The 26,599-nt window shown below is 35.1% G+C and overlaps 1 protein-coding gene across 4 annotated transcripts; it reads right to left on the reverse strand.

Annotated features, from left to right (window-relative positions):
* Positions 1-2,020: 2,020 nt before the first annotated feature.
* On the reverse strand, positions 2,021-26,599 carry LOC101896378 (uncharacterized). Of its 4 annotated transcripts, none has more exons than XM_005176525.4 (3): positions 26,562-26,599; positions 5,461-5,674; positions 2,021-5,084 (listed from the first exon to the last, which is right to left on the reverse strand). In XM_005176525.4, the coding sequence occupies exons 2-3, from the start codon at positions 5,521-5,523 to the stop codon at positions 4,578-4,580; spliced, it is 570 nt and encodes a 189-aa protein (XP_005176582.1). In that variant the 5' UTR covers positions 5,524-5,674; positions 26,562-26,599; the 3' UTR covers positions 2,021-4,577. The 4 variants fall into 4 exon arrangements, with proteins under 4 accessions (XP_005176582.1, XP_058980413.1, XP_058980412.1 ...); XM_059124430.1 differs by lacking the exon at positions 26,562-26,599 and adding an exon at positions 26,072-26,269; XM_059124429.1 differs by lacking the exon at positions 26,562-26,599 and adding an exon at positions 25,642-25,765.

Below are 26,599 nucleotides of genomic sequence, written 5' to 3' on the forward strand. Positions count from 1 at the left end.
AAAAATTTGAAATGGGAATCAAGGTTGAGGCGTAGTGGAATATATGTAATGAGGTAGTTTTGAAAGTGTGTACTCATGAAAGTACTAAATTTAGTACATTTTGAATTTAGAGGAACGGATGGAGCTGGAATCTTGAAATTTGAAATTTATATGGGAGAAGTTTTTGAAAATTTTACTTATGTACACGAAAAGTATTAAATGGTACTAAATTTGCAGTACTACAGCAGTACCGAAATTTGCAAATAAAATTACTATTGCATTGTAGGACTAAGGAATGTAGGTGGTTTTGGAAATTCGTACTTATGTGTATTAGATGATATTAAATCCGATACAATTTAAATTTTGGGAGAATTGATAGAGTTGGAATCCAGAATTAGGGAATAAGATTCCTATTAGATTGTATGATGTAGGTAGCTATTGAAATTTGTACTTAAGTATACTTAATTGTAATAAATTCGGCACAATTTAGATTTGGTAGAACCATTAGATCTGGTATCCTGAAATGTGGAAATAAGATTAATGTGGGATTGTAGGATTATGATATATAGTCAGTTTTGGAAATTTGTACTCATGATACAATTTGAACTTGAGTGAAACGATAGATCTGGAATCCTGAAATTTAAAATTAAGATTACCGTTGGAGTGTATTATTTGTATATGGAGGTAGTTTTCGAAATATGTATGTGTACTGCTTGGTACTAAATTTGTTACAATTTTTATTTGGGTGAACCGATAAGGATGGAATCCTGAAATTTGGAATTGGGATTACTGTGAGAGTGTTGGAATGGGGTATGTAGGAATATATTTGCTTTTGTGCACTAAATAGTACTATTTGAGTTTCCTGAAATTGGGTAATTCGATTTCTATAGGATTGTATGATTGATATACCAAAGTAGTTTTGAAAATTTGGAGTATAGGATTGGGGTATGTAGAAAGTTTTTAAAGTTCGTACTTATGTGTACTTAATTTGGTACAATTTAAATTTGTGTAAACCAATAGAGTTGAAATTCCGAACATTTATGTTAAGAAAACAGACGGAAAGACGGGCGGACATAGCTAAAGAACATATGTACTTTGTGGGGTCTAAAATGTATATTTCGAAGTGTTACAAACGGAATGACAAACTTAATACGCCTCCCAAACTATGGCGGAGGGTATTAAAAATTTGAAAACAAGTAAAAAAGCTGAACTTTGAATACCCTCCTCCATTTGGAACAAATTTGACAATTTAAAAAAAAAAAATAAATAAAATCCGTTAAAATCTTAAAAATACCGAATGTAGCCGTATATTTGGGTCTATACGACGACGTGGATCTGCATAGGCAACTTTTGTAAGAAGCTATTACAAAGTTCAAATGCGGAACTTGAAAAAAATTCTGTTCATAATGTAGCTATAATCATCAAAATACCGAAAATAGGGGGTTATAAAACGTGGACCTGCACAGACAATTTTCTGTCATAGGCTGTAGTATCCATTACGAACTTCAAATGCGAAATTTGAAACAAATCTGGTTTAGGTACAAAACCCACCGAAATTGTTTGAGACGCGTATTTGAAGTTCGTCATGGATGCTACAGCCTATGGAAGAAAATTGTCTATGCTGGTCCAGGTCTTCGCACAGATCCGATATAACGCTACCTACCTATATACGATATTTTCATGATTTTAGCTACATTATTCACCGTTTATTTCAAGTTTCGAATTTGAATATGGCAATGACTTATGACAAACAATACCCATGTAGGTCCACGTCGTAGAGACACTAATATAACGGCTATATTCGGTATTTTTAAAATTTTAACAGAATTTTTTAAGGATTTTATTTCTTAATTCGTTCCAAATGGTGGAGGGTATTCAAAGGTCGGCCCGGCCGAACTTACTTCTATTTAAATTGTTTCATACTCGTTGCAGCCCTCTTGTTTGGGTATATTAAGATATACTTACCAGTACGTCCGAAATCGTTTTGGAAATGTATCGAAGCATACGTATAACAAAAACATTAAGAAATTACTTTTTACAATTTAACATAGATTTGGTTTTTTTATTTGACGAAATTTACATTTAAAATTACAAAAGTAGAACACCATTAAAATATACAGTTTATTGAACTTTGGATTTTAGCTGTATGACGATTAGCGGTATCTACAATTGACATTCATTGAATATTGTGTTTACACAACTGAAACTACTCTATTTTAGATTGAAATTATTACAACAAATTAAAATAAAAAATATCATAGTGCACACTTCTTGTACAAAAAATGTACATGATATACAAATAATAAATGCTACAAATACGTTTTAAAACAACAAAATATTACGAAACCGAACCTTTTCCGACTTAATTTTCCTAACATTTTTAATAAAGCACACAGAAGTAACTAAAATACATTTCTTTAAATACAACACTTTAAAATCACAATTCTTAAATACTTTTACAATCATTGTTGAAAATAGGCAAGATGTACAAAGGTGAATGGAATTAGAATAAACTATTGGAAAAATTTATATTGCATGTAGATGAGTCAACTGTACATGCAGAATGTAAGCCACACACGATTGTACAACTTGAAAAGGTTGCATTCAAGATTCTATCGTTTGTGGGCCGGGAAATTTTGGGTGAGGGTCACTCTTGATCCGAAGGGGTCATATAAGGCTGGATTTTTGGTATGGTAAGAGTTTTTGGAAATTCGAATTCCAAAATTTCCCGGCTCACAAACGAAACAATCTTGAATGCGAAAAGTACTAAAATGTACTACATGTAGTACCATTTCGTATGATGTGAACGGGAATTTAGGTTGAGGAGTAGAGTCGATGTAAGGAGGTAGTAGTACGAAAAGTTTAAAACCGTACTAAAATTAGTACAATTTGTATTTGAAGGAGCGGATGGGTTGGTATCCTAAACTTCGACATTATAATTACGGGCGGAGTGTAGGATTAGAAAATGGAAGAAGTTTTCGAAATTAGTACTTATGTGCAAGAAAAGTACTAAATGGTACTAAATTTGGCACAATTTCGATTTGGGTGAATCGATAGAGCAGGAATTCTTAAATTTAGAAATAATATTACTATTGCATTCCAGATCTGAGGAATGTAGGTAGTTTTAGAAATTCGTGGCACTAAATTTGGTACAATTTAAATTTTGGGTGAACCGTTTGAGTTGTAATCCAGAAATTTGCAATTAAAACTTCTTTTGGAGTGTATGATGAAGCTTGTTATGAGAATTCGTACTAAAGTTTACTAAATTTGGCACGACTTGGATTTGGTTGAATCAATAGAGCTGTTCTCCTATTTGGAAATACCATTACTGTCGTAGTGTAGGATTGAGATATGTAGGATGTTGGGGAAATTTGTACTTATATGTACTAAAATCTACTAAATTTGGTACAATTTGGAAAGTTGGGGAAATTTGTACTTATATGTACTAAAATCTACTAAATTTGGTACAATTTGGATTTACGTAAACCAATAGAGCTGATTTCCTGAAATTTGGAATTAAGATGACTGTTGGTGTATAGGTGTTGTTGGGTTATGTGAGAAGTTCCGGAAAGTCATAGTTATCTGTACTAAATATGCTACTAAATTTTGTATTTGGGCGAACCGATAAGTAGGGAATGCTGGACTTTGGAATTGGTATTACTGTGGGAGTGTAGGATCGGGGTATGTAGTAAGCTATGGAAATTCGTACTTAAGTGTACTAAATAGTACCAAATTTAGTACAATTTGTCTTTTGTGGAACCGATAGGGCTAAAATCTTGAAATTTGGAATTAATATTACTGTTGGCGTGTAGGATTGGGTTATGTAGGAAGTTTCGGAAAGTCATACTTATTTGTACTATATGCTATTAAATTTTGGCAACATTTGTATTTAGGCGAACTTTGGAATTACTGTGGGAGTGTAGGAAGCTATGGACATTCGTACTTATGTTTAGTACACATAAGTACTAAATTTAATAGGCTGGACTCCTGAAATTGGGTAATGAGATTTCTATAGGATTTCATGATTGAGGTACGAAAGTAGTTTTGGAAATTTGGAGTATAGGATTTTGGTATTTAGGAAGTTTTGAAAATTCGTACATTTGTGTACTAAATCTGGTACAACTTGGATTTGTGTGAACCGATAATGCTGGATTACGTGGTTTTAGAAAAGTGTGCTAAAATTGTTCGAAAAGTACTACGTGGTACTACTGCAAAGTGAAGTTGTATAAAGAGGCTGTACATAAAGTTGTATCGTTTGTGGTCGAAGCATACAACTTGGATACCCTCCAAGTTTTAAGAACGGTTGTATCGTGTGTGGCTTGCATAAGAACCTTAACTTACTCAACCATCAACTAAAATGTTTGATGCAAATACTGCTAAAATCATTGTCATGAATTGACACTTTGACGTTGAGTTTATATTTATATGGACTCAGGTGACCTTTTTCCTGTGTAGAGTACAAAGTACTGGTGGTCCTTACAATTTTGAGGGACTTCATCTCTGTTATTTGTTATTTTTTCCGAACAGCTTTAAAACTAGTTAATTATTCACCATGTATAAGTAAAACTATAATTAATGTTTACAGGATCGCAGATGAACTACGCTTCTGTCTCGTCCGCAATACCATCGGCCAATTCTTCGGGTGATCTTAAGTCTATGGCGAATTTTTGTCGGGCGGGTGTTATTTTATCACTATCTTCGGTACCGTTTTCTTTGACACGCCTTGAGTAGTCCTGAAATGCCGCAGCCAAGGCATATGTTAATTTACGAGCCATTGCTCTACTATCACAGACAAAGGCATGCACCTCATACGGGTGGACATGGGATTCGTCTTTTACCACAATCATAGCGAACACACGAGTATAGATGATATCTTGAACACCGTACGATATTGTATCGATGGGATAACTCCAGCTGCTCACACCCTGGACCTTGGGTGAGATAATTTCGATGCTCACCCCTTCGGTTGAGACTTTCAGTTCGCAGTGTGGTAATGTTTTGTTTGGTGGGAGAGTTTTAGCCATGCCAACCATTAAATCGACGGGACGACGAGTGTATTTTATACCCCACAGACCCTGTGCAATTTCCGAGCCAATATATTTGACCTGTAAAAATAGATGGAAATCGTTGAATACACTATATATATATATACATATATAGATACGAAACAATTACACATAATAACATGTTTTTAATAATTTCTGCTTTGTTAATGGACCGGATGTAATATGCATGACAACAGGTAGTAATATAAATTTTTAGCTGTATACCATGGTACAATATTCATCCACAAAATATTGTGAGTTCAGCCAACTGTAACCAGTGGACCAAATTAATTTCGCATTAGAGCAGAAACTATGACATTTTGTGTAGCTTGTCCGCTCTTAACCATAGCTCCACATACTTTTCTTGTCAACATTTGTTTTTTTGTGTTTTTAATTATATCTGTGTTGTTGTTCTGCTATGTGTACCTATACATACCTTGAATGTTATGGGCAGTTCTTCTATGGACACCTGGGTATCTGCATCAATATTTGAAGCCATTTCCTTTGTTATCACTAGTATCGGGGATTTGGGCGGGGTGAAAGGGGAATTACGGGATAATTGAAGCGTTAACAATTTTTACTTTTTTGGTTTGCAGTTTTGAGTTCCCCACATTTGCGACTTGCTTTGTTGGTGGTGGCTTCCTTAATTTCTGAAAAAAAACAGTTTTTAATTTCAATTTTTATTTGAATACATTAACGACATTATTTCATAGACTCTACAAAGCACTATGGGGCCAATGGCATGTCATTGAGGCAAAAAATCACAGGAACGAGGTAGAACTTCCAAAGTTCGTTTTAGGTGCTGGTTATGATGAGAACAAAATCTGGCGAATTTCTTTCGAATGGACAAGAAAATAGATATAGCTCCCACATATAAATCTCATCCGATTTGAACTCTATAACAATGATATTCGCTACGTGGTATCAGATACAGTTTAGAAATACTTTTGACAAATTTCTCTCATATCCAAAATGCTATGGACTCTACCCTACTTTTAAGTTCTGTTTGTAACATCTCCATTCGGTATTTTGAGGATTTAAGCCACATTTTTAAATGGTAAACATTTAAAACCAGAGGTGGGTGTTTGTACCCTGATTCCGGGAAAGTATTTTTATACCCTACACCACATAGTGGTAAGGGTATTATGTCTTTGTGCATTTGTTTGTAACATGGAGAAGGAAACGAGATAGACCCATAGTTACTTTTGAGAACCTTCATAGAATCACTTTCTGAGTCGATTTATGCATGTCAGTCCGTCTGTCCGTCCGTCCGTCCGTCCGTCCGTCTGTCCATGTATTCTTGTGAACAAAATGCAGGTCGCATTTATTATCCGATTGAGATGAAATTTTCCAAACAATATTTTTTTGGCCCAAGGACGAACCCTATTGAAATTGGTGAGAATCGGATCAAATTTAGATATAGCTCCCATATATATCTTCATCCGATTTCGGGTTAAATGTGCACCAAATGTCCACTATCAGTCCAAATCAGCTGAATTTTGGCACACCCAACCGAGTTCGGCCTAGAAGCAAGTATATCAAATTTGGAGAAAATCGGTTCAGATATAGCTATAGCTCCCATATATATCTTTCATTCGATTTCGAGCTAAATGTGCACCAAATGTCCACTATCAGTCCAAATCACCTGAATTTTGGCACACCCAACCGAGTTCGGCCTAGAAGCAAGTATATCAAATTTGGAGAAAATCGGTTCAGGTATAGCTATAGCTCCCATATATATCTTTCATCCGATTTGATCTTTAAGCCCCTCACATTCTTACTATGCACTCCACAACCGTGATATTTGGTACCAGGTATTAGATGGGGCACAGAAATAGTTGTTTTAAATTTTATCGAAATCGGTTCAGATTTGGATATAGCTCCCATATATATCTTCATCCGATTTCGGGTTAAATGTGCACCAAATGTCCAAATCACCTGAATTTTGGCACACCCAACCGAGTTCGGCCTAGAAGCAAGTATATCAAATTTGGAGAAAATCGGTTCAGATATAGCTATAGCTCCCATATATATCTTTCATCCGATTTGATCTTTAAGTCCCTCATATTCCTACTATGCACTCCACAACCGTGATATTTGGTACCAGGTATTAGATGAAACACAGAAATAGCTGTTTTAAATTTTATCGAAATCGGTTCAGATTTGGATATAGCTCCCATATATATCTTCATCCGATTTCGGGTTAATTGACCACCAAATGGCCAATATCAGCCCAAATGGCCCGAATTTTGGCACATGTGACCGAGATTAGCCTTAAAGAAAATACAACAAATTTGGAGAAAATCGGTTCAGAAACAGCTATAGCTCCCATATATATGTTTTATCCGATTTGGTGTTTAAGCCTCTCACATTCGTAATATGCACTCCACAAGAATGATATTTGGTACCAGATATAAGATACAGCCCAGAAATAGCTGTTTGTAATTTTATCGAAATCGGTTCAGATTTGGATATAGCTCCCATATATATCTTCATCTGATTTCGGGTTAATTGTGCACCAAATGGCCGATATAAATCCAAATGGACTGAATTTTAGTACATCGGACCAAATTCAGGCTAGAAGCAAGTATATCAAATTTAGTGAAAATCGGTTCAGATATAGATATAGCAACCATATATATGTTTCATCCGATTTGGTGTTTTAGTCCCATACATTCGTGATATTCACTCCACTACCGTGATATTTGGTACCAGGTATTAGATGGAGCACAGGAATAGCTGTTTTAAATTTTATCGAAATCGGTTTAGATTTGGATATAGCTCCCATATATATCTTCATCCGATTTCGGGTTAAATGTGCACAAAATGGTCAATATCAGCCCAAATCACCAGTCTAGAAGAAGAAGAAGAATACGTAAAATTTGGAGAAACCCGGTTCAGAGATAGCTATAGTTCGTAAAATGCACGATAAAATTAGATAGATTTTGATTTTGTACCAAATATCATAGAGCTTTGAAATGCCCTGAATAAACCTTTTTACGAGAGCTCTACTAAATATGCATAGTGGTGTAGGGTATCATATAGTCGGCCCCGCCCGACTTTTGAGCTTTCCTTACTGGTTTTTTCTTGGGAGACGGACCCGGATACTTGACCCGATAAGTATGGCGATATCTGTCCGTCTGTCTGTCTCTCCGTCTGCGGAAATCACTCTAGCCCCCGAACAAATTGAAGTAGGCGGATAGAATTTGACTCAGATGTGTGTTACGTTGGCAAAACGTTTGTTATGAAAAATGTGTTACATAGGTCCACGTTTTGGTATAGCTACAATTTTAAACCGAATATGCTGTGAATTAGCAGTATGTGTTTCCATTATGTAAGCAACATTCTTGCATAGAATTGTCAATATAGGTCTAAGTTTGGGTATAATCACCACATAACTGTACCTCCAGATATTCGGTATTTTGATGATTCGTGTCACTATTTTTACCGGAAATTTTTCAATAAAATAGTCACTAGTAACATGCTGGGAATTATAGATCTATAGAGAGATGGTTTTAAGACACAATATTCGAGTATAATTTAACGTCACCAGCAAACATCACAATTTTAGAGCAACCAAGAACACATGGAAGGTCATTTAAGCAAAGGCTATAGTCGTGCGGGGCCGACCACGTGATACCCTACAACACTACAATATATTAGAAGCCCCCTTATGTCCAAATCCATTTTGGAAGATTTCGCTTTTGAAATTATGTCACGAAGCACATGTTAACCTAAGCATTTTGACCAGGAATATTTGCCCAATATTTACGCACTTCATCGAGCTGTTAGTTGTTGTAGACTTCTTCCCTGTCCTTAACTCTCTCCTCAGGCGTGTTTATTGACTTCAATTGTTTGGTCAGGAAATATTTTCTATTTTTTGTTTATTTGAACCCCTAAATATTTTGCGATCATCTCTAAAAGAAATAGAGTTCTATTCTGACCTTAACCCCACCTCCATACTAAATTTCGTGAAGATCGGGCCATAATTGCGACCTGTAGAGTGATTACAAATTAACATGGACAGACGGACATACATAGCTAGATCGACTCAGCTCGGCGAGGAAGACCCATATATACTTTCCTATGTGGGAAACCAATATTTCGAGGTGTTACATAATTTTGGCCCAATCAAACTTATAATACCCCCAACACATAGTGTTGTAGGGTATAATTACCACCTTGAGGAACTTCTGAGTATACAGCTATATTTTTAGAAAGAATATTATTAAAGAGCATTTTTTGGGTACTTTCCTGTAAATATGTCGATATCCAATAAATTTGTCAAAGTAGACCTACTTCTAACAAAACTGGTGCTGATAAGGTGATATTACAGATAAAAACAAGTAAGAAAGCTACTTAAGTTACCTACTGGTAAAATACACATGTGTTCATACATTTTAGCCTTCTATCTCAATTCGTTCGAAAGATAGATTACAAGAGACACACATGGGCAGAGAAACAGACGGACATCGCTAAATCGTTTTAGAATTTTACGCTGAGCCAGAATGTACGTACGTTGTAGGGTCTATCATGAATATTCAATGTTCTGCCACCGGAGCTAGAACCCATTATGAACTACAAATACAAATTTTTAGACACATTCGAGGCAAAAAATATCAAAATACTGAATATCCGGAGGTACCATTATGTTGGGACTATACGAAAACGTGGACCTATACTATGTTCCGCCACCGGAGCTAGAGCCCATTGCGAAATACAAATACAATTTTTTCGAAATACTGAATATACGGAGGTACCATTATGTGGGGGCTATACGAAAACGTGGACCTATATATACTATGTTTTGCCACCGGAGCTGGAACCCATTGCGAGCTACAAATACCAATTTTAACATAAAACGGAAAAAATATGCCGAAAATCTCCAAAATAACGAATATCGGGAAGTACCGTTATATGGTGGCTATATTAAAACGTGGACCAATATATCTCATTATCAATACCAACTATCCTAGACACAATTCAAATTCACTCTAGGTACGAGGGGGTCAGATAAGGCTGGAAATTCGTACTATAATGGTACGAAAAGTTTTAAAAGGTACAAAATATGACACAATTTATTTTCGATGGAGCAGTGTAACGAACTGTAATAATATGTACTACATTTGGTACCATTTCGCATCATGTTAGAGCTTAAAACTTTGGGAGTCGATTGGAAGAATGTACTCATGTATACGAAAAGTACTAAACGCTACTAAATTTAGTTAACGGATGGAGCTGAAAACTTGAAATTAAAAAAATTACATTACTGGCGGAGTGTAGGATTGGGATATGGAGGAGTTTTCAAAATGTGTACTTATGTGCTAAATTTGGTACAATTTCGATTTGGATGAACCAAAAATGGTGCTAAATTTGGTAAAATTTAAATTTTAAGAGGACCAATAGAGTTGGAATCCTGCAACTTTGAAATAAGATTACTATTACATTGTAGGATTGAGGTTTGTGGGTCGTTTTGGAAATTCTTACTTCTGTGTAAAATGGGTGGTAAATTTGGTACAATTAAAATTTTGGATGAACCTATTGGGCTGTATGATGTAGATAGTTATGGAAATGTGTACTTAAGTGTACTAAATGGTACAATTTAGATTTGGGTGAACCAATATACCTGGTATTGGGATATTTATGCAGTTTTGGAAATTTGTACTTATATATACTAAAATGTACTAAATAAAGTACAATTTCTATTTGGGTGTATTTAATGGTACTAAATTTGGTACATATTGGAATTGTGTTGAACCGATAGAGCTGAAATTCTGAAATTTAGAATGAGAGTCACTGATGGAATGCAGGATAGATGCACCAAAGGTTTATTGGAAATTCAAACTTTAAATTTAGGTAAAGTTCTAAAATGTTACTAAACTTCTAAAATGTTACCATTTGGTCTTAGGTAAACGGATAAAGCTAAAAACTTGACATTTTGTATGAGAATTAAGGTCGGAAAGTAAGTTTGATATAGGGAACTATTCTGATGGTATCTATGTTTGAGATTTGGCTGTGGTTTGGAAATGCGTCGTATATTTGTACGACAAGTACTAAAAGGTACTAAATTTGGTATTCGGTAGAGTAATAGAGGTTAAATCTAGAAATTAAAGGGCGAGATGAAAAAACTGCAATCAACTTCAGACAGCTGTCGTTCCAAAAAGCCAATCGTCCGATAGTTTTAAAAATAAAAGAAGTGGCTATCGGTGGAGTACTCCAGCATTTAAATGTGAATAAATCGTTTATGTTTCGTACCATCGCTCATTACCGTGATACTGGTAGCGTAGCCCGACGTCAAGGAAGTGGAGGAAGAAAACAGGAACATCAGCAGAAATGGTTCAGAATAAATGACGAATATTATCGCCAAAATATTGTGGAGGGTGTATTAAAGCCTTGGGCACGCAAACATTTTAGCCGCAGACCTTACAAAATGTGGTTCCTCGTTTCATTTCCAACGTACAATGGCCACCAAAATCTCCGGATACCAATCCGTTGGACTATTGTGTCTCGAGTATTTTAAAAAGCAAGGTTGGCACTCAAAAATACCGATCACCTAGAGCAACATTGCTTTCATTCAATAAAATTTAAAAATTATGACATTTGACTTTGTTGTATTTTTTATCTCACCCTGAAGATATTGAGGGGTCTATTGGGATATGGAGGTGGTTTTGAAAATATGTACAATAATTGTAGGAGAAATTTTGAATTATAATCAATTTTGTTAATGTCTAGGATGGAGAGATGTAGATTGTTTTGGGCATGCGTACTAAATGTTATTAAATTTGGTATTGGGTGAAGAGATATAGCTGAAGTTCTGAAATTTGATATTTGGTTGGTAGGATTTACATATGGAGAGTTTGAAATAGTTTTGGATGTGGGTACATTGTGCAATGGTTTTACAAAAGGTCTATGTTTTTGCAACGGTAAACTTCAAAATGAAAAATTTCGAAGTTTCCGAAAAAGGGGAATTTTGAATGATATTTAAAATCTTGAAAGTCCGAAATATAGTACCATGTATGAAGTTTTGATTAAAAAATTTGTTTATTTATTGTACTATTGTGGACTTTTCGTTGACGGTGTAGCAGGCACTTGCTAGCTTATAAAAACAGTTGTGCAAATTATATGAGCCAGATATGTGAATTACACTTTAAAACCAGTAAAGAAAGCCTTAAAGTCGGTCGGGCCGACTTTATGATACCCTACACCACTTTGCTAATTTAGTAGAGCTGCGCATAACAATTAAAAGTTTTTATGGGAGAATTCAATCATACACGCTATGATTATAATTATAATTTAAAGTTCAAATCGGAACCGATCTCGATAAAATTTAGCAAAGATATTTCTGAGCTGTATTTGATATATTTCCCCAAATACTGTAGTTACACAGTGCATATTACGGCTGCGGAGGACAAAAATAACAAATCGGATGAACAATATATATGGGAGCTATAGCTATATCTGAAGCGATTTCCATCAAATTTGGCATACTTATTTCAGGTCCAATCTGATCGTACGTGCAAAATTTCATACTATTCGGACTGATATTACACGTTTGGTGCACAATAAAAGGCAAATCGGACGAAGATACATATATATGGGAGCTATATCTAAATTTTGACCGATTATCTCCAATTTCTATAGGGTTCGTCCTTGGGCGAAACAAATGATTTGTGCAAAATTTCATCTGGATAGGGCAATAAATGCGAACTGTACTTTGTTTACAAAAATACATGGACAGACGGACGGACATGCATAAATCGACTCAGAATGTGATTCTATGCAGATCATCAATAGGAACTATGGGTCTATCTCGTTTCCTTTTGCCTGTTACAAACAAATGCACAAAGACATAATACCCTGACCACCTTGTGGGTGTAGGGTATAAATATGCATTGAAGACTAAAAACACGGGCCGGCCCAATCCAATTAGTAAATAAACATAATTTTCTAGAATATTCTTAAAGACTTAAACAGAATAAATGTAATCTATTTACACGCTCCACAACTGTATGGAGGATGGGTATTCATTTAGTTTTCCCAGGGTTCGTTTGTAATCGATTGAAGTTGTAAATTCGCGAATAACACATTACAGTGTTTGCGGAATTTAAGTATTTTGCCGATGTTTTTTATACCATCCACCATACTATGGATGGTATATTAAGTTTGTCATTCCGTTTGTAACTCCTCGAAATACTCATGTCAAACCCAACAAAGTATATATATTCTTGATCACCGTAAAATTCTAAGTCGATTTAGCCATGTCCGTCTGTCGGACTGTCTGTTGTAATGACGCTATCCTTCGAACGAATTGAGATAGAAGGCTAAAATTTGGCACATATGTTTATTTTTCAAAGTAGGCAGGTTAATTTCGTAAATGGGCCATGTAGGTCCACGTTTTCATATAGCCCCCATATAACGGTACCTCCTTATATTCGGTATTTTGATGATTTTAGCGACATTATTCACTGGAAATGTTTCAAATTTGGCATTTAAAGTTCGAAATGGATACTACCGCCTAAGAAAGAAAATTTTCTATGCAGGTCCATGTCTTCGTATAGCCCCCATACAACAGTACCTCCCGATATTCGGTATTTTGATGATTTTAGCGACATTATTAACCGGAATTGTTTCAAGTTTGGTATTTGAAGTTCGTAATGGATACTACAGCCTAAGACAGAAAATTGTCAGTGCAGGTCCACGTATTCTTATAGCCCCCATATAACGGTACCTTCCTATATTAGGTATTTTGATGATTTTAGCGATCTTGTTAAGCGGAATTGTTTCAAGTTTGGTATTTGAAGTTCGTAGTGGATACTACAGCCTAAGACAGAAAATTGTCAGTGCAGGTCCACGTCTTCGTATAACCCCCATATAACTGTATCTCCTAATATTCGGTATTTTGATAATCTTAGCGTCATTATTCACCGGAATTGTTTCAAATTACGTATTTAGAGTTCGTGATGGGAACTACAGTCTGTGACAGAAAATTGTATATGCAGGCCCAGTTCTTCGCACAGCTCCGATATAACGGTACCTCCCTATATTCGGTATTTTGATGATTTTAGCAACATTATTCACCGTTTAATATGGTAATGACTTATGACAAACAATGCCTATGTAGGTCCACGTCGTCAAGACCCCAATATAACGGCTATATTCGGTATTTTTTAAAAATTTAACAGAATTTTTTAGGGATTTTATTTTTTGAAAATTTCCAAATTCGTTCCAAATGGTGGAGGGTACTCAAAGTTCAGCCCGGCCGAACTTACTGTTTTTCAACTTGTTTTTTTTTTTTGCTTTTTTCCAACGGAATTTTAATTAAATTACACTTTTTTCGCCCATACTACCAAGTATTTAGTTGACAAACTGTATTCGTATCTTTTATTTTAAAAAATTGATATGCGAGTTTATTTATTTTTTCTCAGAGTCGATACAATGCAAAATTAAAAAAAAAAACTTTTGTTTTATGTACAACATCAAAGCCAAGTTCATTGAATAAACATTCGTACCAGCTCACTTACATGAACTCTGAGACACACACTCACAGCTGCCAAGAAAATCAGCTGTAGTTTATTTTTTTCTTCGTCGTTTGTTTTGAATCGTTACGAACCGAAAAAAAGACGACGACAAAGATTGTGCGCAGACGCAACGGTACGAGATTTTAATGCGATTTGTTTGCAAAAATCATGGCCACGATCAAGTTTAATTTCGTATTTTCTTCTTTTTTTACCGACGCTCCGTTGGCTGGCTCTGACAAGCAAGCACCCAATTCACTCTCTCAAGCTTGCAATAAAAATACGGTATTTTTTCTTTTTTAGTTATTATTGTTTTGCGAGCGTCTAACAATGATTGTTTCACTGTAGCTCTCTGTGTTGCCTTGTCTGCTGCACTTTTTGGACTGAAATACAATACGCTAACCACACACTCTTGATTCTATGACTGATCATGGGCAAGCTGGGGCGGCTGTTGTCGACGATGACGGTCTACTGCGATCATTGTGTTGATAATTATTTAGTTCCAGTCGGAACTAAAAGCAGACCGCGAGAAAAAAAGATAAAATCATAAACAAAACAACGGTAACAATACTATTTTGTGTTTGGGCTACGGCATTAATGTACACACACATACGTGTGTATGTGTGTGTGCGTATAAAACAAAATAAAATGACATAAACATTTTAGATACATGCTGTACATCATACACACAGCAAACAGACATAGAAGTTAGTCCAACCACTGAATACCGTATAATGCAAACATAAAAAAATACCCAAGTTAATTGCCCTTTTTTATGATTTGTCATAACTTGATGAGCAACAAGTTCGGCTCAGACCAATTTTAGCTGAGCCGATTGTCGCCAATGTACTTAAATATCTAATGCCTATATAGTTTCAATTAAAAAACTATACCCAATCTAACATCTTTAAAAATGGATGAGGCTTTGGATCACATTTTTTATTTCTAAGAAAAAACATAATCAAATTGCAGCTATCGGTACTTCAGGTTGCAATATAACACATGATTGGTGGGAAAGTACATTTTATTGTGTTTGAAAAGTAATTTTATGTTCCAAATCGTATAGAATTTGTGAGTGAAATTTTTCCGTTTTTTTTTGGAAAAAACGAATAAAATAGAGAATCGAAAAAAAATCGAGTAAGTCATGTAGCCGCTTAAGAAATTACTAAGTTCGCCAATATATGCCTTATATCACTTCTGATTCTTATATTGATAAAATATTCAAGATATCGCATATATAGCAAGTATATATAACCTCATATATCACCCAGTAAGGAAAAGTCAAAAGTCGGACGTGGTCGACTATATGATACCCTACACCACATTGCATATTTAGTAGAACTCCCGTAAAAAAATAATTTATTTCAAGTAGATCATACCACCTATCAGCATTTGGCTTTAGATCAGTTACAATTTGCTATAGAGTGCATGATATCACTCAGATAAGGATTATATCCAAATCTCAACCGATCTTGATCAAATTTTGCAGAGGTATTTCTGGGATGTATCTGATAACTGGTACCAAATATCATTGTTGTCGAATGCATATTACGAATGTGACTGACTTAAACACCAAATTAGATGAAACTTATATATGGGAGCTTAAGATATATCTGAACAGATTTTCTCCGAATATAGTGTTCTTGCTTCTAGTCTGAATTCGGTCAGATATGCCAAAACTCAGATCATTTGGACTTATATTGGCCATTTGTTGCCAAATTATATCCAATATGAGCCGATCTTGACAAAATATCATACACTTATTTCGAAGCTGTGTCTTATATTTGGTACAAAAATCATTGATGTGCCCCAAATCGGATAAAACATATATATACGAGCTATAGCTATATTTGAACCGATTTACAACAAATTTGAAGTTCTGGTTTATAGGATGAATTCAGTCGTAATCATTTGGTGCACGATAAACCCGATATAGGATAAAGATATTTATGGGAGATATATATAAAATTTGACGAGTTATTTTCGAGCAGTATCTAATGCCCGGTACCAAATATCATTCTTTTGGACTTAATACCCCAAATTAGATGAAACATATATGTGGGAGCTATAGCTATATCTGAACCAATTTTCCAATTTTGACTTACTTACTTCTAGACTGTATTTGGTGGGATGTACCAAAATACAGGTCATTTTAACTTATATTAGCCACTTGGTGCACAATTAACCCGATATCGGTTGAAGATATATGGGAGCTATGTCTAAATCTGATCCGATTATCACCAATTTCAATAGGGTTCGTCCTTGGGACAAACAAATATTGTTTGCAAAATTTCATCTCAATCGGATAATAAATGCGATCTGCATTTTCTTCACAAGAATACAGGATGAGATGAAAAAACTGTAACAAACTTCAGACTGATGTCATTTCTAAGCCACTCGTCCGAAAGCTGTTAAAATTATTCCAGTGATAGCTCATTATATTGTTTACAAGCGTACAAAAGCATTTAGGTGAGCATTTTCCAGAAAAGTTATTCGTGATGGAATTCAAGCGTGATAGTGTGATTCCTTTATATTTGGCTGAAAACCACAATTGGCTATCGTTAGAGAACTCTAGCATTTAAATGAAAACAAATTTTTTGTGTCTCGTACCATCGCTCGTTACCGTGATACTAGAAGCGTAGCCCGACTTCAAGGAAGTGGACCGAAGAAAATAGCAATATTAGCAGAAATAGTTCGAAAAGTAAAGAAGCGATTTGATCGAAACCCGATGGCCGAAAAATGGCTCGTGAGCTGAACATATCGCAATATTCCATTAGCCAAATATTGAAAAATGAGCTCGTGGTAAATCCATTGAAATTCCAAAAAGTTCAAGAACTTACACCGCAACATAAAGAAAATAGACTCAAATAAGCTAAAGAGTTGCTTCGTTTGGCCGAAAGTTGTGAACTGCCGAATTTGGTTTTCTCCGATGAGAAAACTTCGTTGTCCAGCAGTTTGTAAACAAACAAAAAATGATCGTGTTTACTTGCCAAAGAGGTCAGCTGAAAATGTGCACCTCCGGTTGGCCACCAGAAATCAAGCGCCGGCCATCGTGATGGTGTGTGCCGACATAACAGCCGATGGTCGCTCTCCGCTCGTATTAATCGACGTGGTATTAGAATAAATGCCGAATATTATCGCGAAGGGTGTATTAAAGCCATGGGCACGCAAATATTTTGGCCGCAGACTTTGGACATTTCAACGGGATTCAGCACCATCGCACTCAGCACTCGCCACCCAAGAATGGTTACAAAATGTGGTTTCTCGCTTTATTTTCAGCGCACAATGGCCCCCAAAATCTCCGGATACCAATCCGTTGGACTATTTTGTCTGGAGTATTTTGGAAAGTATGGTTGGCACTAAAAAATACCAAAGTGTCGATCACCTCAAGCAAGCGCTTCGCTGGGAATGGGCAAAAATACCGTAGAGAAACATACGGACAGCGTGTGACGGTTTCATTGACCGTTTGAAGGCCACAATTCGTATCAAAGGTGACCAATTCGAACAAATCTAAACCTATTCTAAAGGTTGATGCTTTTTCCGATATTTTATGCTTCCATTCAATAATATTAAAAAAATGTAACGAGTATGGCATTTGACTTTGTTGCATTTGTTCTCACCCGGTATATGTCATCTTCTCACTAGATATTGTTTTAGTATAAATATTGAGATGTGTGAATGTTTAGGAGAATTGGATGCTCAATTCGCATTTTCTGGGGGAGGTACTGGAAGGAATGAACCGATAAATCCAATCTTCACGCCAGTCTTTGTTTTAATAAAAATATTGGAATATGCAAAATTATTTCACATTTTAAGAGAGTTTAATTATTCCATATTTTGACCCTTTGAAGGGGGAGGTACTTGATGTTGTGGGCCGATATATTTCCTTTTCGCAGTATTCCTAACACTGATAAAAATATTAGGATTTGCAACGTTTGCACAAAATTGGTTGATCCTTTTTTGTTATATAAACCATACTTATTTTTGTTGGATTTGACAAGAATATTTCGAGGAGTTTCAGGCGGAATGACAAAGTTAATATACCCTCCATAGTATGGTGGAGGGTATAGCATTATATATAAACTTATTCTCTTAACAAAATCCAACCTCTGCCCAGCTTCTATTCTCCATTTCCATAAAATCGTTAACTTCGGCGACTTCTTTGTGTAGGGTATGTTAACTGACACTACTAAACAAATTGTACGAGTCGAATACAAACACAGCGCGAAGAAAAAACGATTGGATGAGTCAGTTCGCCACAGTGCACAAGCAAATGCTTAGCTATTTGCCAGTTGAAATGAACGTTAGGCTGCTTCATGAAGTTGTTATAATGCAATTGTTTTTGTTTTGTTTTGAAGATTCTGTATAGGTAAAAAGTCTGTATAGATTAGGATTTGGCTAACGAAAGTTTTTGCGTAAATTACACCAAAATGTAGAAACTCGATGTGGTAACATGCTTTGCAAAGTCTTTAGTGAACAACCCTAATATCAACTTTTAACTAAAAATGGTAATGACCACTGACTTCAAAAGAAAAAAAAAAAAAAAAAAAAAAACACAAAAGACTAACAAAAACATACATTAAATTTAACTTGTCATTAAATTGCTGCCGTTGTTTCGGATTTTGTGTTTGTCTTTGGCGCAACTGTTGTCAATGAACCATACGTCATACTTAACAGTGCGATATCAAGTGATGACGTATGCTCAAAAATTTTGTTAAAAACACACTCAGAGAAAAATTTGTCAATTCGACAACAAATGTTCCGAAACCTATAAAAATTACTAGTTTTTGCATATTTTTTCGATACTATTAAGGAAAAATTGGTTATCGTAGTAAAAATGTTAACATTCACATCAAGTATTAATAATAGAATGTTATAAAAACAGGTCGAACTCATTTAAACAAAATGACAAAACTCGTAACATAATCCAAATCTGCAATAATTTACGACTTTAATGTTCATATCGGAGAGCTGATATTTGGCTATATTCGTCAACGAAATCGGCTGTTTATACCCTCCACCATACTATGTAGGGTATATTCATTTTGTCATTCCGTTTGTAACTCATCGAAATAATGATCTTAGACCCAACAAAGTATATATATTCTCGATCAGCGTAAAATTCTAAGACGATTTAGCCATGTCCGTCTGTCTGTCTGTCTGTCCGTCTACCTGTTGTAATCACACTATCTTTCGAACGAATTGAGATAGAAGGCTAAAATTTTGCACATATGTTTATATTGACTAAAATCATCAAAATACCGAATATCGGGAGGTACGTTATATGGGGGCTATATGAAATCGTGGACCTACATGGGGAACTTGACCTGCAGGTTAAGTTCACGTTTTCATATAGCCCCCATATAACGTACCTCCCGATATTCGGTATTTTGATGATTTTAGCTACATAATTCACCGTAGTAGTTTAAAATTACTTATTTAGAATTCGTAATGGGAACTACAGTCTGTGACAGGAAATTGTCTATTCAGGTCCAGGTCTTCATATAGGCCCCATATATCAGTACCCCCCATATTCGGTATTTTGACGAGTTTACGTACAATACTCACCGAAATTGTTTGAGATGTCGTATTTGAACTTCGTAATGGATGCTACAGCCTATGACAGAAAATTTTCTATGCTGGTCCAGGTCTTCGCACAGCTCCTATATAACGGTACCTCCCTAAATACGATATTTTGATGATTTTAGCTACATTATTCATCGTTTATTTCAAGTTTTCGAATTTGTATATGGTAATGGCTTATGGAAAACAATGCCCATATAGGTCCACGTCGTATATACCCCAATAAGACGGCTATATTCGGTATTTTTAAAATTTAAACAGAATTTTTGAAGGATTTTATTTTTTTTAAATTACCAAATTCGTTCCAAATGGCGGAGGGTATTCAAAGTTCGGCCCGGCCGAACTTACTGCTTTTTAACTTGTTTATGATGATTTCGATTACGAATATAGCTAAATATCGTAGACATAGAAATTATATAGATAAGTCTAAATTAAGTGATACAGAGGCCAGAAGTTTGCCTTTTGTGTATTTTGGATGTAAGTAATGCTGGTATTTTTTAACACGAAAGTAGTGGTCCATTCTACCCGCTGTCCTAAACTCTAACTTCATGCGAGGTTTAAATATATTGCGGACACCTTTGAAAACAACAGTCCTAACCCTACCCTTGTGAAAATTTCGTGAGATCGGACGTGAGGATCGGATATAATATCCCCAATCTGTGTTGTAAGGTGAAAAATATTACAAAATGTATATTTTATATTATATTTTATATTATATATTATAAGTCAAATTAAAAAAAATGCATATAAAAAAATTACAAAATCTATATTAACATCATTATTGGCATCTTTTTATACAATTTTTTTTTTAGATTTTATACATTTGTGTCAAGAAGACATTCTGAATCGACAAAATTTGTCAAAATCGGTCCAGCCATTCTTGAGATATAAGCATTCTAGCTAACATCCCGTTCCTTGTTTATACACATTGTATATATTTCGCTATATATATCCGATATATTTACTATCGGCATCTAAGTAACGATCAGAATTGACCTGAATATTCGCGGTTTAATGGAAAATTTGACTATTATTTTACACAAATGTTGTGTTCTATTTCAGCCACTAAATGTTACCCGATGATCCAAATTGGAAAGCTTCTGCCCAGCTCTAAGCTCTAGACTCATGCTGACTTTCGCTACGATTGGTCTATAAATGCAACCTGTAGAGCAACTGCAAAATCAGGGTTTTTTTCAGTTTTTGGTTCATTTCAAACTAAATATTATGCGATCATCTCCAAAAGCAATAGGCTTCTATTCTGGCCGTAGCCCCACCTCCATTCTAAATTTCGTGAAGAACAGGCCATAATTGCGACCTGTAGAGTGATTACAAATTAACATGGACAGACGGACATACATAGCTAGATCGACTCAGCTCGGCGAGATAGGAAGATCCATATATTCTTTTCTATGTGGGTGTTTCATAATTGTTGGCCCAATCAAACTTATAATACCCCCAACACATAGTGTTGCAGGGTATAATTATCACATATCTCATATAATGCGAAGGAAGTTACCAATGTAGTCCAATCCTGGCACCTCGCAATATTTATATCATGTTTTTTAGGTCCGATTCGAATTGCCAATATTGGCCCATTCCATCGAAAACTACTCCATAGAGTAATCATAACAGATGTCAAAATATTATATAATCGAATGTTAGTTGACTGTATACATCTGCAGAGTTGTTGCAGAATTTAATAACTCTTGCAGGAATTCAAATTCTCCATTATATTTTAAAAACAAAATGCTGATATCCTCATAATTATTGATTGACATTATCATTTATTGCGTTTCAATATAATATGGTCGTAAAATTTCTAAAGACATATTGTACGCAATTGAAGCAGAATGTAGATTTGAGGCTATTATGTATATATAAATTACTGGTGTACACGATATACATACATGTTCAATGCCAGTTTGCAGATAGGCGTCATCGTCTTCAATGTCAATTAAAATTTATTAGGTCTCCTCATTATACTGGTTACATTTATGTAATATTACAATCAACTTATTTGTATTTCCGAAAATTGAAGTTTTCCACATGGTGAAAATTGTTTTGGTGAACTCTAACACAATACACAGCAATAAATATATCAATTATTACATTAAAATTTAATTCCTTATTCAAGGACACGTTTAGAAGCAGAATGAAAGCAAATACACATTAAATTGTTAAACAACAAATATTTTTTAAATAATTTCTTTTGTTTTGGCGTTGTTGAATTTGTGTGGTTTTTCATTTTACCTGGATAATAACAAAAACATGTTACTGATGTAAATAACCAAAATAAAAGCCCCAAAAAACCTAGATAGATATGTAGCTTTTTTTCATTCATTATAATTATATTCAACATTTTTCAACCAAAAACAAAGCATTCCCATTTTGACTCGACACTTGCTGTGTCTGGTTATTTGTTTTTTGTTCTGCTAACGTTGCGTTGTTACATTTGTCATTGTTGTCTGTCTTCGTTCTGCCTCTGCCCTATGTGTGCTGTTTTAATGACTTTCAAATTAATTTTAATTGTAATTTAACCCGCTCCAGTTAAATTAAACTACAGACACTAATGTTCGGGAACTATGTACAGATTGAAAAGGGAAGTCCAGAAATTAAAGTAATTCATTCATACGCAGAGCTTTCGGAAACTTCATTTGTCGTGTAGAATTCAAAGAGTAAACGATACTTCTACAGTTGGGGTAAATTGCGTAGCATATTTGTTTTTCTCGATGATCATGTCTGCAGAGCTAGACAGATGAGATTTATATGGTTTATAACCAGTCAATGCATTAGAAATTGTTCACTTGATATTGCCTATTTTATTGCCTTTTTGGACTTGAATGGTATCAAAATATATGTTTCGTAGTTTTTTGAGATAAGATATCAACACCAATGCAATGTATATATTATAATATTTTTAACATTACGATTCGTGTTTTGATTTGTCAGGAGCATAAGCTCTTCAAACATTTTTAAACCCTCGAGAGGAAGGTGATATTAAATTTGGCATTCCGTTTGTAACTCCTCGAAATAGTCATGTCAGACCCAACAAAGTATATATATTCTGAATCAGCGTAAAACTCTAAGTCGATTTAGCGATGTTCGTTTATCTGTCTGTCGGTCTGTTGTAATTACGCTGTTATTCAAACGAATTGAGATAAAAAGATAAAATTTTACACACAAGTGTATTTCAAAGACCTAAAATGGTAAAGACTAGACAAAATGCATTCTGAGCAAATGGTTTGTGTCTATACTGTCTGGGTAACAGCTTATGGCAGGACCGTGTTAACATAAAAAAATATATTTATAGAAAAAAATGACAAACAAAAGTTTGAAAAATCCAACAATTGGGCTTCAAAATTCTATTCCATAGACTTTCCAAATTAATTGCATATTGCCTAAGCGGTTTAAATCGCATAACATTTCTAACTATGTTGTTACGATATCATAACAACAGAGGTATTTTCACAGGGTTGCCATATCTTGACTCTGTCTTGTCCCATCTTTATACTTCTATGTCTTTGTGTATTTTGCCAGTAGGCAGGTTAAGTTCGTAAATGGGCCATGTCGATCAACGTTTTCATATAGCCGGAATTGTTTCAAATTTAGTATTTAAAGCTCGTTATGGGTACTACAGCCTATGACAAAAAATTACTTTTGAAGGCCAAAGTCTTCGTATAGGCCCCATATATCGGACTTCCCAAGATTCGGTATTCTTACGATTTTAGCGACATTATTCACCGGAATTGCTTCAAATTTCGTACTTACGTACATACTTCATCCTATGACAAAAAATTGTGCAGGCAAGTTTAAGACTTCGCTTACCCCACATATAACGATACCTCCCTTTTTCGGTATTTTAAATATATTAGGTCCAAATCTTTGTATAACCCCCCTATAACGGTACCATCCAATATTCTGAATATATATCTGAATATATTTATGATTTTAGAGACATTGTAGATCGGAATTGTTTTAAATTTACTATGGGTACTTCAGCTTAGGAAAAAAATCGTATGTAGCCCACATCGTCGTATAGCCTCCATATAACGGTTTCCAATTAAACGGTATTTTTAGACGATTTTTTTTTTAATTTTCAAATTCTGTGCAAATGGTGAAGGGTATTAAAAGCTCGGTCCGGCTCAGCCCAATTTAGATGCCTTTTATACCTTAAAAAAACTGTAACCATCTTCAGACTGTTGTCATTTCTAAGCCACTCGTCCGACAGCTGTTAAAATTATTTCAGTGACAGCTCATTATATTGTTTACAAGCGTGGAAAAGCATTTTGGTGAGAATTTTCCAGAAGAAAAGTTATTCGTGATGGAATTCAAGCGTGATAGTGTGATTTCTATGATATTTGGCTGGAAATCCACAATTGGCTATCGTTAGAGCACTCCAGCATTTAAATGTGAATAAATCTTATAATATTAATAAATCTACTCGTAGCGTAGCCCGTCGTCAAGGAAGTGGACGGAAGAAAACAGCAACATCCGCATAAATGGTGCGAAAAATAAAGAAGCGACTTGATCGAAACCCGCGTCGCTGTGACCGAAAAATGGCTCAAGAGCTGAACATATCGCAATATTCCATTCGGCAAATATTGAAAAATGAGTTCGGGTAAAGCCATTGAAATTCCAAAAAGTGCAACAACTGACACTGCAACAGAAAGAAAATAGACTCAAAAAAGCTAAACAGTTGCTTCGCTTGACTGAAAGTGGTGAACTCCCGAATTTGCTTTTTCTCCGATGAGAAAACATTCGTTGTCCAGCAGTTTGTAAACAGACAAAGATCGTGTTTACTGTGCCAAAGAGGTCAGCTGAAAATGTGCACCTTCGGTTGGCCATGGTGATGGTGTGGGCCGCCATAACAGCCGATGGTCGCTCCCCGCTCATATTAATCGACCGTGGCATCAGAATAAATACCGAAAAATATTGTGAAAATATTCTGGAAGGTGTATTAAAGTCTTGGGCACGCAAACATTTTGGTCGAAGACCTTGGACATTCCAACAGGACTCAGCACCAACGCACTCAGCACGCGCCAACCAAGAATGGTAAAAAATGACTTTCCTCGCTTCATTTTCAGCGCACAATGGCCACCAAAATCTCCGTTGGACTATTGTGTCTGGAGTATTTTGGAAAGCTAGGTTGGGACTCAAAAATATAAAAGTGTCGATCACCTCAAGCAAGTGCTTCGCCGGGAATGAGCCAGAATACCGCAGAGTAACATTCGGACAGCGTGTGACGGTTTCATTGGCCGTTTGAAGGCCATAATTCGTGCCAAAGGAGACCAATTCGAACAAATAAAAAATTATTCTAAAATTTGATGCTATTTCCGAAATTTTTTGCTGTCATTCGATAAAATTTAAAAAAATAAATGTAAAAATTATGGCGTTTGACTTTGTTGCAGTTTTTTTATCTCACAAATTGACGTGAAGTTAAACACAAATTATGCTAGCAATAGAACAACTGCTTTTATGTTCTTTCTAGGGCTCTTGGTGCAAATTTTGCGAGTACTTACTTCCTATGATATGTCATTCTTCTTTAAAAAAGAGGTTACGAATGCTGATTTGTAATTATTTATAAAGTTCAAAATGCACTTAATAAACCCATTAGTTGGTAAAACGATTTCTTTTGGTGAGTAGGACTACTTCCCAACTGTGAAGGATTCAGTTGGGAAGTATGGAAAATGTTCGCTTATAATCGAGAGGTTATTTATTCATGTATTTATAGCATATGTGTTCAAAATAAATACATGTAATCATATGTTCAACTCGATTATGCTGCGGGTACTCATTCGGTTTCTAATTTTTTTACTTGTATTTAATTTTTTTTTTTTTTTTGATCGGTGCTATTTTATGTAATGCAAGTGTAAATTATGTCTTAGAATTCTCATTATATTTTTTTATTTTAATTTATTTTTGTTTTCTCTTTGCATCACATCGTCATACAGAAGCGTTGCGTATTGTTTGCATTTCGACTAAGCCACAATTTATCGACACAAATATTTACTTCACAGCTTCAATTAAAGACATATAATTGTTATAAACGAAACGAGCATTTTTGTTACGTTTGTTGCTTTTTTTCTTTTTTCGTTTGGATTCTTTGATGGTATGGAACTCTAACGTTATCTTATCACAAGAAAATAGAGACCATATCAACCAAACGACGAAACTCATTGCAGGTGATATCTGTATAGGTTTTATCTCTACTCAATTTGTCTACATTATTTTTCACTTTTATTAACATTCATTCTTGACATTGTTATGAATTTCCATTTTTCTTGCGTTTTACATTCTTAAATTCTCTTCGTTCCCTGTTTTTATTCATTAGGGTCTGGATTCCAAGTTTTCATTTATTGTATCGTGTTGGATTTTCACAGTTGGACACACTCACACATGCACACATTTCAACAAACATTTATTTCTGATTAAAACACACCTGTTGCCGTTGCGGTTCGCTGAAGTTCAAATGCTCGA

The sequence above is a fragment of the Musca domestica genome, unplaced genomic scaffold, assembly GCF_030504385.1.
Source record: "Musca domestica strain aabys unplaced genomic scaffold, Musca_domestica.polishedcontigs.V.1.1 29, whole genome shotgun sequence".
NCBI lineage: Eukaryota > Metazoa > Arthropoda > Insecta > Diptera > Muscidae > Musca > Musca domestica.

Coding starts and splice junctions, on each gene's coding strand:
- LOC101896378 (XM_005176525.4), bottom strand. CDS start 5,523: ATGGCTTCAAATATTGATGCAGATACCCAGGTGTCCATAGAAGAACTG. Junction 5,085..5,460: donor AACTGCCCATAACATTCAAG/GTATGTATAGGT, acceptor CTATTTTTACAG/GTCAAATATATTGGCTCGGA.